This window comes from Metarhizium brunneum, chromosome 7 (genome assembly GCF_013426205.1).
Source record: "Metarhizium brunneum chromosome 7, complete sequence".
In the NCBI taxonomy this organism is placed as follows: Eukaryota; Fungi; Ascomycota; class Sordariomycetes; order Hypocreales; family Clavicipitaceae; genus Metarhizium; species Metarhizium brunneum.
Genome location: NC_089428.1, coordinates 1,869,947 through 1,881,283, shown reverse-complemented (window position 1 = coordinate 1,881,283; position 11,337 = coordinate 1,869,947). Strand labels below are relative to the sequence as shown.

General features: G+C 48.2%; 3 protein-coding genes across 3 annotated transcripts; all 3 read right to left on the bottom strand.

Moving 5' to 3' along the window:
• Positions 1 to 736: 736 nt before the first annotated feature.
• Positions 737 to 1,938, bottom strand: G6M90_00g111260 (uncharacterized protein; the record flags this gene model as incomplete). Its single annotated transcript, XM_014688250.2, has 3 exons — positions 737 to 1,459; positions 1,506 to 1,756; positions 1,809 to 1,938. 3 exons carry the CDS (start codon positions 1,936 to 1,938, stop codon positions 737 to 739), a joined length of 1,104 nt encoding a protein of 367 aa, XP_014543736.2.
• Positions 1,939 to 2,956: 1,018 nt separating this feature from the next.
• G6M90_00g111250 (uncharacterized protein) lies at positions 2,957 to 3,448 on the bottom strand (the record flags this gene model as incomplete). The annotated part of the gene is made up of 1 exon (XM_014688251.1): positions 2,957 to 3,448. One exon carries the CDS (start codon positions 3,446 to 3,448, stop codon positions 2,957 to 2,959), a length of 492 nt encoding a protein of 163 aa, XP_014543737.1.
• A 2,722-nt stretch (positions 3,449 to 6,170) lies between these two features.
• G6M90_00g111240 (uncharacterized protein) lies at positions 6,171 to 7,449 on the bottom strand (the record flags this gene model as incomplete). Its single annotated transcript, XM_014688252.1, has 4 exons — positions 6,171 to 6,230; positions 6,280 to 6,416; positions 6,468 to 7,176; positions 7,237 to 7,449. The coding sequence occupies 4 exons, from the start codon at positions 7,447 to 7,449 to the stop codon at positions 6,171 to 6,173; spliced, it is 1,119 nt and encodes a 372-aa protein (XP_014543738.1).
• Between the last annotated feature and the right edge of the window lie 3,888 nt (positions 7,450 to 11,337).

The following is an 11,337-nucleotide window of genomic DNA, read 5'->3' as shown; positions in this document are numbered from 1 at the left end:
AGTCGCCAGACGCTTTTGTAGTGTTGGAATGGCCGTCAGGGTCAGCTAGATCCGAACTTGATTATTCCAGAAAAGGCAAGGCTAACAGGACACGGGTGGCGTCGTGGTACAACTGTCAAGGGTGTGACTATAATAGTGGCGCGTGGCGGTGAAACCTGGCAGGGAAACCTAGTCCTCGATTGGGGCATATAGCGGTTAGCTATTTGGGGAGGCGTATTAATGCCGTGGAACTCAGCTTATGGGTCAAGAACGAGTAGACCATAGGCTAGGGTGTCTAGTGTCTATTTATATATATTTGTGCTGGACTGGCCAAACGGACCATCGCGGTCAACTATGTAGGTCAAGCTTAAGCCTAGACCATAACAATATTGCTCACGAGGTAACGTGATTAGTGTATTAATCGACATCAAGTCCCCCACTATCTATTATTGGTTTGGTTGCACGTAGTCCTGGCATCTCATTATTACCTTGTGGTTAGAAAATTATAGTATAACGTGACTAGGTATCAGACTAGCTAGAAGATATCGGGTACTATTAGTGGAAATTCTTCAAAGAATGTCAATCTTTTCTGGTCCTCTCTCAGCGCCTCAGGCAGCGGGTATGAAAGACCTCTGACGAAAGCCAAAGTGGCAGTCCAATTGTCTTTGTAAAGCTAAGAAAGAGAGGAGAGTACGCTCGCTCGCGTACGTTGCCGCGCGACAACCTGACCGAAATGAATCCACGCCAATCCCAACATTTACCAAATTCCCAGCTCGATACCATGTTCAATTGCCACAGAATCTGTCGTTACACGCTCGCCCGCATTGGTTCGAGCCCATGTCTCCTCCAGGATGGCGGGGATCCAATTCTTGGACTCTGCGTCACCATATAACCCTAGCCCTTCAAGTTCCATTTTGACGTACAGCCTGGTATCTACGTCCACTGCCGATTTGCCGACAACATACAATGGCCACAGGGCCTGTCTTGCATTCAGGTCTCTGTCAACCAGAAGGGCTCTTCTGAATTGCCCGATATGGGCCTTGAGCGCTCTTGTGAGGTCATCCACGTCACTCAGAATGGCAAAATGCATGGTGTGCATGTGTAACAGGGTTGCAATAGCGCAAGCTTGCCAGATATGGCGTCTTGCAGAAGCAGTATCTTGCGTCATCAGAGTCGTTATCCACTGTCGGATATCGGCAGAAATGTCCGTTCCCAAACAAGACAGTGCCATCAGGTCCAGCAATGACCGTGGCAAGCCAGTAATTTGTTCTATTCCACTGCCTCCCAGGCACCACGTGGCCCATACATGTCTGGATGGCGTCCGCCTTCCCATGATCCACAAATCGAAATCCATGGATGCCAGCACTTCCAATTGTTTTGCGTAGTCTGTGTCTGCGCCTCTGCCATTGGAACAAAGTGAAACTTCGGCAAGGCAGCAAAGGCGATGGAGCAGTGTCGTCCACTTGTAGCCTAAATGCATCTGTCTTCGTTAGCGCCATATTTTCACCGGCGGCTCTACAACATACCGATGCATTGCAAATAATCAGTCCCGTGTCCAGTACATAAGTAATGTCCTCGGCCGATGGCATGCTGCGATAGAGGACCATGGCTTTGTCAAACTTTGCAAAGCTCTCGACGCCGCCTACTTGCGAAGCCTGGAAGCAAAGAACGGCTGCAGTCAAGGCCATGGACCTCTGGCACCGTGGAAGAAGATGATGTATAATTGGATTACAGTACAGGCTTGAATGATGAAGCATTCGTTGTCCATTCTGGAGAACTGTTGATTTGTTAGCAAGGGAAACGCAAGCCTTGTCTAAGAGACCACTTACAATCGTGAAATAAACCAAAATCAGTCGGGTCCAGGCCCAATGAGTTAGCCCAGTAGGGAACATCCGGCATCAAAATCGTCGGTTGGTGTGATGGAAACACACGCAGGTGCCCGCGGTTCCCATTCCTCATTGTCACGGGCAAAGGTTGGAGAGGGGCAGTCCTTTTCTGGATTCCCGCTCCGCTCCCATTCATCGTACTCAGTCGCTCCCTGTCCGGAAGCCTGTGACGAGATTTGGGCGATGCTGCCTCTTGCGAAGTCCCTTTTGCATGTACCCAGACAAGGCGAGTTTGGTAATTGCATTCGAAGCGTAGCCGTTGGCAGCGGCCACATGTAGGTTTGTGTTCATCACACTTGCGGCTGACCCTTCTGCAACGTCGACATCCTGCTCTCGACCGCGTTGGGCGCTCCATAGATGCTACTCTCTTCCCGTGCAGTCGGAACTGGACCCTAATCGGGATATGCTTTCTTTTTAAATCCTCAGAACCCCTTGCCACGCGAGACCTGTTTGAAACTTGGCTTAAGAGGGCTTAGGCCGCATCCGAGAGGGGCTTAGCGCATATGCACGAGAGGCCCACGATTGGCTGCCACAGACGATTGTGGAAAAAGGACGGTGATGTTGGCTTTTGCTTGTTTACCCAAGTGCTTTTCGTACAAGGTGATCCGGCGGTGCACTCGGTGATTTTGTGCACACATGCAAGCGGCACCCTTCGGTTGACCTCATCAACAACAGTCTCAGCTGGACAACCAAGGCGGTAACCCTCCTACTACGGCATTTCCACCTCGGTCAACCACCGGGCTGCATGCTGGGACGCGGCACCGCCACGGATATGTGGGAATACATAAGCGGGTCTTTACTATACCGCATATTTTATCTAATGCAATAGCTAGGTGTCCATACTCTCGGGTGCGCGTACACCTGCACCTGGAAGCGATAAAGACGGGGACTGTTTTTCAAAATGTCCAAGAGAAGCCAAACTGCCACCTCGTCAGATTCTTTATTGGTAAACTAGTTGGGCACAAAATGAAGAGAAAAAGTACAAGTCGACGCAGCTAATCTGCAGTCACAGGCAGACGGCATGTAGGGAACTCCCCGTCTAGAGACATTGAATCCGCAAACTGACTGATCATGAAACACAACCCTGTCACTTAGTAGCCCACGGCCACGAGAGCTACCACACCGCCGATGACAGGAATCCACGCGGGGCGCATCATGTCGGCGCCACTAACTGTCACGTTTCCTGAGAAATTGACACCGCCACCGCGGCCAGTGGGAGAGGCGCTGGTTTGAGCAGGCTTTGTTGGGCTGGCAATCCCGTTGTAGTAGCTGTCGCTTGCGCTGGAAACCCGCGCATTGTAGTCACTCGCAGTAAGAGGGACCGTCGCCGCGCAGCTGAGCGTTGTCGACTTGGGGTCGAAACGGGTTGGGCCAGTGCAGACAGGCCAGCCGGGGCAGTTGCTAAGGTTGAGCGTGCCCCCGACACAGCAGTACGTATTGCTGCCTTGGCTATTGGCCGTGGCGTGAAGGACACCGGGACAAGTCACGCCGCTGCTTGATCCTCCTCCCATGGTCTTGCCGTTGATGATGACTTGGGCTGAGGTTATAGCCACAAGAGCAGTGAGAATGAGCTTGGAAGGCATAGTGCGAAAATGAAAGTAGGACGATGGAAAAGGATGGGATGAAATGTATTGAGATGGAGGGCAAAAGGCTATCTGGCCGTACTCAGTGACGGCTTTATACACTTACCAGGCTATCGTGGGGTGAGGCAGGTCTGAGTCTATTCCTGGAGTTGCTCCTATGAGCACTGCCAGCAAGCGTGTGCCAATATTTGCATGGAGGATATAACGTCTGGTTGCACTATAGTGTGGCTGTTGTGGAAAAATGGGAAAATGGGCCGATGGTGATTGCGACGCTCCCGTACCAGCGCGTTGTACATTCGGATGCAATGCTCATCGGTGCCTCTCCACAATCAATCAGAGGCAACTACGTATAACACATGATATTGAATGGCAAGAGCCTTGAAGACGATTGGTTTGTGTATAGACGGCATTCTAGACTCTGCGCAACTGCCCTTTCACTTGCAATGGTTGTATTACGAGACTCATTGTTAACTACAGATCTTGACGAAATCATGATGCTTGTTCTTGGCCTGGCAGTGCCGCGCTGTGGGGACGTGTATTAATAACTTGTTACCCGGTCTGCCGGATCAGGATCCACTAGCAATACGGTTATCCCCAAAAGACTAACCTAGAAACGGCTATTTTAACAGGACGTGCGGGGCAGCGAGTGGCAGGGTGTCTATTTTGGTGACGAGTTTATTTTTTATAACCTCTGTAGTTCTTCGCTTGTTCACGAGACTATCGGTGAATGCGGCAGCGATGTCTTTTATTCGTATAAAGTTTTTTGTAGCATTGTCAAAGCTTGCATCGTACCCAAATTTCATGACCCTAACAGTTTCGAGTTCCTTCCGAAGTTCCCACGGCCAGAAGAAGCCCGTCTCGTCGTGGCTCCATGTGTCCTTGGGATGGCCAGTGAGGCCATGAATGAACACAATGCTACTGAATAATTAGCTGGCAAATTGAAGTCTTGATTGAAATCGAAAAACAAACTCGATGTTGGAAGCTTCTGTCGAAGTATTGTCAAATAGTATTGTTATCCCATCCTTCCGTATGGTAGGCAATGGAATATCGTAGTCTGGGGACATAGATTGTAGTGCCATCTCTTTGTAAGGGGTAGATAAATAGCATCATAGCTGATTTAAGTGTCCAAGGAGTAGGACAGATTGAAAATTGATCAAAATCTCCAGAGAGGGTGAGCACCCTCTTTTATTCACTGGCAATCGAGTAGTTCGAGACAACGCGACCCTGCTGGATCACACCCTGACGCCACACAAACAAGCTGTATCTTCCGCTGAGAAACGGAACTTTCCGGCAACACGACGCAATCGACGGAAAGAGGTGTGTAACCCGCGGTATTTCAGAACAATTTGTGTATTTACGAGGTTGTCATGCTGTTAGGGGGGGGGGGGCGCAAGAAAAGCAGCTCAGTGTATCTCATCGCATAATTCGCTATTCTAAAACTGATACGTCTGTAGCAGATGTCTCGGAGCGGTACGCTGAGTGAAAAAGAAACAGATATATATAGAATGCAGTTGCTACTGCCGCTGCGCAATGTGAAGACGACCCGTTAGTCCCAGACTGCCCAATCCAGAATGAGAAACTATATTGCCAAGGCGTTCCTGTCAAATGTATTATCTCTATGTTGATTCGTTTGAAACTTTTCTAGGCTGATGTTATTGGAGCTCAGCTGCGAACTGCTATTCAGCTCTCGGCCACACCAAGGCGCCACAGGCTCCACGAGTCACCTGGGTGCGATTCCCCAATCGATTGGCAGGAATAGAGGAATTGAAGTGTTCAAATTTACCAGCTCATAGGACTTTAAGCTCCTAACTCTAGAGAAGAGGGCTGAAAAAAACTTACCAAACCTCCAGCGTAAGGAGCTTATATTTCTCTAGCCCCTGTCTATTTGGAGTGCTGGCTGAACCTAGGCCACCGACTGAGCGACGCCACTGCTAGACACGACTACACTCAGTGGCTATCGTTGAGCTGCTACATCTCTAGAATGCTTCTTGTCGGCTGCGGTATTGAAGGCACGGCTTGAAGAGCTGTCTATTAGGATTGACGGGGCTACTAGGTTTCTCAGCGCCAAGATTATCCAAGCGCTTGCATCGGGGCTCTCGAGCTTGATGCTCGTTTGCAGGAGTATTGGCCATGGCAAGTTTTCGGAGGGATAGCTGTAGGTGGCAATGATGGAATAGAACCTGCCGTCTAGCTCTGCGGGATGCGCAAGCAGAGAGTGTTCGGCCAACCCTGGTTAGATCAACTTGGCCAGACATCAAGCCAGTCCGAATTTCCCCTTCAATAAGGTTAGTGACTGAAATCTCCCACTAAACTTGCAGCCCATGACAGCGAGAGGCGAGTATAAGCGCTCCATGTCTGGATCAACATCAACAAGATACGGCGCCACAGGGGCGCGCTCGGAAAGAAGATGCAACAAGGGTTCTCCAGAGAAAGCTCTTCACTAACAAAGGCAGTTTTATTTACAAGTGTAACAGTCCAAGCTAAGTATATTGACAGCAGCGTTGGTGTCATTTATCTTTAATTCGAGAAACTCCCCAGCCTGGCCAGCCTCTCAAACTACTAATATTAGCAATTATGACATCCAGCAACTACGCCAAGCCTGCTTGTTCAACTAACACAGGCAGGCTTATCCCATAACATTGGGCTCAGCCTTTTGCAATAAGCTGCGCTAACTGTTAAAACCCAGTAGCTTCACAACTAGATTCCAACGAATAGAGCTATCCTAGACATGTCTGTTAAGAAAATTGATAATAGCACTATATGTAGCAGGATGGCTATATTCCTGGTTCGGAGTTAGCTTTTGCCCCCGAGAAAGCGCAGTATCAACTTACAAAGTTTAGCAGATGCCCTGTCTGAGGAACAATCACAGCCTCAAAGTCAGTTACTTTGGTAAACTTTGGCCGGACTAGCTCTGCGGCCGATGGCGTAGAAGACGAACAATTCCCTCCACAAAATATCAGGTCTCGATCTAACAAAAACGTCAGTAATGACCCTAATAGCATTGCCAAGATCATCTTACCCCCATCTATAACAAGAACCGGGCCCTTGAAAGGATTCGAGACTTCTTGTGGGCTACCTATGGTGAGAATTTCACCAATGGGAATAGGCTGCGCGATCGAGTTTGCTGCAGCCGGAAGGGCGAGGTCGAAGTTGGATGGGGCAAATGCCACTGCTTGAAAGGCTTGGGCAGTCCCTAGAGCGACGTAGCCATTAGGAAACTGCTTCAAGGCCGGATTGCTGTTTGCCACGACCCAATTGGAAGCGTAGCCGAACCACGCGAAGAAGGTTTCATCGATGCTGAACCCTGTGAGGACGATCCCATCCGAATCCTCGGGGTACTTTGTTGTGAGACCATACGTTAATATTGAGCCGAAACTATGGCCAACATGGAAGATTTTGTCGAATTTAGTCTTTATCCCGGGCACTTTGGACTGGCGAAGCAGTTTGGTCAACTGGTGCAGAGCCGAGACCTCGAGCGAGGCCTGAAGTTCCTGGATGGGGTCACCGCGGGACGATTCGCCGACACCAAGACGATCATATATAAGGGTCGAATAGCCCTGCGCAAGGGCACGGTCGACATAGCTGTAGTTGTAATTGTTGTACGAGAAGTCCCAGTAGTAGCGATTAATACCAACGCCATGCGTCAGCACTTGAAGCGATTTGCCGTGTCCAGATTCTGGAGTACAGTATGTTGCTGCAAGATTATAGTTGGCTTGGATCGTTTTGTACTGTTGTAGCTTAGTATTAGTAAATGTATAATATAGATAACAACTGTATAGTTTACTTACGCCTTGTAGCACATCGTCCGTGTAGTTAACACCGGCTCGAAAGTTGTTCAACACAAAGTCGGTGACGTCTACGTCATTAGCCGGAGTGGCAAGACTAAAGACACCGTTGCGAGATGAGATTGAAATGGGTATCGTGATGTTCTGACATCTCCTCGCCACCGACAGTCCTGTCGTGAGGCTCAGAATTGTCAACAACAGGAGACTTCGAGCCATAATGTGAATTGTGTAGGTATAAAATGAATTAATTTCGGGGAGAATTTACTTCATTCAAGTTCAAGGCATTAGACAGAAGTCCAATAGAGAGAGTAATATATATAATAACTACAAGTAATCTAGTGTCTCTCGCGTTGCTTCATGTGAGTATTAATCGATTCCATATATGTGAAAGGTTAATACAACGCCACTCGTATTAATCAGCCCTTAAATTTATTACAAATTCAGTATTATACAAGACGCCATGTCCGCATTGCGTTATTTAGGTGGGGACGAAGATTTTTACAATTTCCCTGTGTAGTAGTAGTCTCCACTCCAAATATATACCTTGTAAATTCGAGATGCTCGCATGCAATCAAAGAAGAGGGACCGTGGCACGGGAATCTCAATACAAAAGTCTACTTTTAACTTGAGCCATATTCGGCTTAGCTGTGGCGCCTAGGGTGTGTTCTAGAACAAACAAATTTGCCCAAGCATAAACGCAGGCAAAACCTTCCTGGGAAGCATGTTAGCGTAACAGAATTCTTCTACTAGCTGCGAAAGAAACTTGATCCCAGCCAGTGTAAAGACACTGGCTAATTAGTATTACCAGTAGGGGTAATACTATTGACGACATTCTTCAGGTCTAGTCACATGACAAGAAATAAAAAAGGTAAATCTAACAGGCAGAAGGGGAAATTATTAATTAATTATGATATATTTCTTTGTACTATTTTCTGTGTTTGTTTCTTACTTTTTACGCTTTTCACGACCGGACAAATTTGACGAGTCAGCGGTCAATATTCACCAGCTGTCAAGAACCACTCATAAGCCGGGATTTAGGGATATTCGGGCAAGGGCCGCTGTTCAGCCACACCGGGTCCTGTGCACCTCGGGATTCGGACCAGATTTCTATTGGTTGCAATTCCGAACCGCGCCCAAGGCAGCCACGTTGACGTTAACGCCGCACCGACGTCACAACATTACTCGTTATTACTTCCGTGTTTTCTCTCAGAACCTGCGCCAAAAGCTACCAAGAAGCCTCGGCTGATTACATATCCATGCCGCTCGCGCAGTAGCCATACTATTCCTTCTTGGTCTGACTATCACGGCACCTGTAACAACATTTATTCCGGATGCTTTTTGTCAGCTGATTTTAGAATGTGCTAGAGTCGATCTTCCGTCTCTCAAGCTACTCCGTCGCCCGAGATATTCCCCCCTGGAACTCCTATTCACGAGGAAAAAATGCCTGGCTGTAATTTTACGCATTATGATCCGGTAAACCCTGGTGATATTCTCCTCAAAATATTAACTAAATGTAAAAATTGGCTGGGAATTAACATTTACAGTGTAGTTGGCACAGGATATTAGCAGGTATTTTCTATTCAGATTTGTCATCTCATCTAACTGCTTACATTTTTTATCGCTAATATTGTTTTCGACATAGGTGTCTGAGACGGAAGCGGTGTGCTACCTTGAAAATTTGTAATCACGATGCCACGAACGAGAATATAGCGTACAAGTTGGATATGAACATTTATTTAGTTGTAACAAATAGTAAGCATCAAGAGCGTCGTGTCTTCGATACAGCTATAAGCGCCAAGATTAGCTCGCCACGGGGAGACGTGTCGGCATCTTACACTTGCAGTTACACGTTACACCCTTGCGACAGCCGTTATGGTTATTCAGAAAGCAAATTGCCTGGCAAGACAAAACTACCTTAAGCCACTGCCCCTTTTAAGACCTATATTCGAATTCTGCTTCAAGGATTAGACTACGTACATATGCAAGCCCATGCAATACACCTTGGTTTGTGCTCGCTGCTTGAGACAAGGGCTCGAAGAGGGCTTGGAGCAATAGCTCAATTCAACTAATAACAGTCTTTGGTATCAAAGGTCCTTGGTTTTCCTCAAGGCCTTGAGGGACCGAAGACGTCTATTTATACAAGAAGTCGGTGAGGGACTTTGCCCTAGGTCTCGTGACCGTAGCCCTTGTGTAATCAGCCATTTCCGTGTAACACTGCTGCAGAAACGTATTCTGCTGACCCGGCTAGACCCGAAGCTCGACATCATGATTGCAATAGAAGACTAATCAACCATCGACAATTTCATCCAGGGCCATGGCAACCACCCCGTGGCACGCAAACATGTTAATGATTTGCTATTTACCACTGCCACAATGACTTTAGGCCGGCTCTAAAAGCTGCCCGGAACTTGATACCATCAATTGATATATTACTAACTTCGCCCTTTCACTACAGTAGTCTCCTGCTCAGCATATGGCAGACATAACAGCCCTTTTAGGCGATACCCCTCCTTTCTAGTCGGGTGTAAAGGACGCATACGACATTGGAGGTGGTCTCCTGCCACGATGAACCCGAATGGCCGACTCAGCAGCGGTGCGGCTTCCTATCTTAGTGACCCGTTTCTCACTAGAGAAGGCGAGTTTAGGTGAATGGGTTTCAGGTGATGTCTACTATTCTCTTCAGGTACATTTATGCGTAATGACTTGGTATTCCAAGTACGAAGCTTAGCAAGCGAGATCCCAGAGTGTATTTTTAAAAAAAAGAACGCGCAACAGCCTCGGAACTAGTAAGCGATCCTTGGCTTAACTCCGGAACACGATTCAGCCGGAATTGCATGCTCGGCATTGCACTTTGGCAGGCCCGCCAGGCGCACGATTTTATGGCTTAGCAAGGAATAGTTCTATCCGATTTCTATTGTAGGTTGAAGCCAAGATAAACCAGCACGAGCTTGCCTTTCCAGGCGTTGTTGAGACGTAGCTGATAGTTGACGTCTTGGCTTGAACTGACAGCAAGGCCCAATAGCTGTCCTCGCTCCATCCAGGATATTGCCGCCTTATAGGAAAGTGCTATATTCAAGCGTTACACATGAAGACTCGGAGATGTTACTCGGCGTCCCCGAAAAGAATCCATCTGCGTTAGGCTCGAGACACGGCCACGGCCGACCGTTTGTGTCTGGTCAATAGTTACGAGATGGGGTTCACGGACAATGCCACGTAGCCATTGACCTACAATACCGTGTGGTTGGAGTTCAACTTTGGACAAGCAGTTTCCAAATATACGAGGGCATATACACATCATGTCCCAAACGTATAAAATCATTCTTCTACTGCGATTCATTTATCATCAGCCTGTTTGCTGTTTGCTTTTACATTTAGCATACCTGCGCGTCAAGACACGTTCCAACCCAGTCTCTTTTACGCGTAAATTTTGACATCAAGAGCAGCAATTTCCGCTCGAGCCTTATGCGCATAAAGCGCCAAGGGTCCGCTCTAGCCAACGGCCGAGCAAAGTGAAAGGATACGAGCTCGAAACAACTCGATGGCCAAGCGGCATTACATCACACGACTGGCAATTTATCCTGATATTTTCTCCGTGCCCTATGAGCAGCAAGCACCCGCAATGCCTCCCCAGAAAAGACAACACTCGACCAGCCCTGATTTTTAATAAATACCCCAGTGCGCTCCGCAAAATCACGGTGGCTATGCTCGGCGAGCTAGGAACGGTATCTGCGACGCTCCCCGGGGCCCCAAATGCGGAACCTCCGCACCCCTTTACCTTATTGCGGGGAACATGTATCGGGTGATCATGGAACTTTTCCTTCTAGTCCGGTATTCAAATTTTGGGTCCGGACACCTTGTTCAGTGGGTTTCGACGCTCCTCTGCCTGCCGAGGCGGTCGAGCATAGGGCTGGGTGGACGGTCCGAGATGCCGGCCCTTGGAACGCCTGTAGATCTCCTTCTACGGAGCTCAAAAGTGATGCAATATCCAAACGTAGCTGGAACAAGAAAGTAGTTTGGCACGCTTTCGACGTCGTGCTTGAGTCACCCGCCGATCCACATCATTACAAACCACGCTCGCCGATCGTGAACCTGCCACATGGCGGC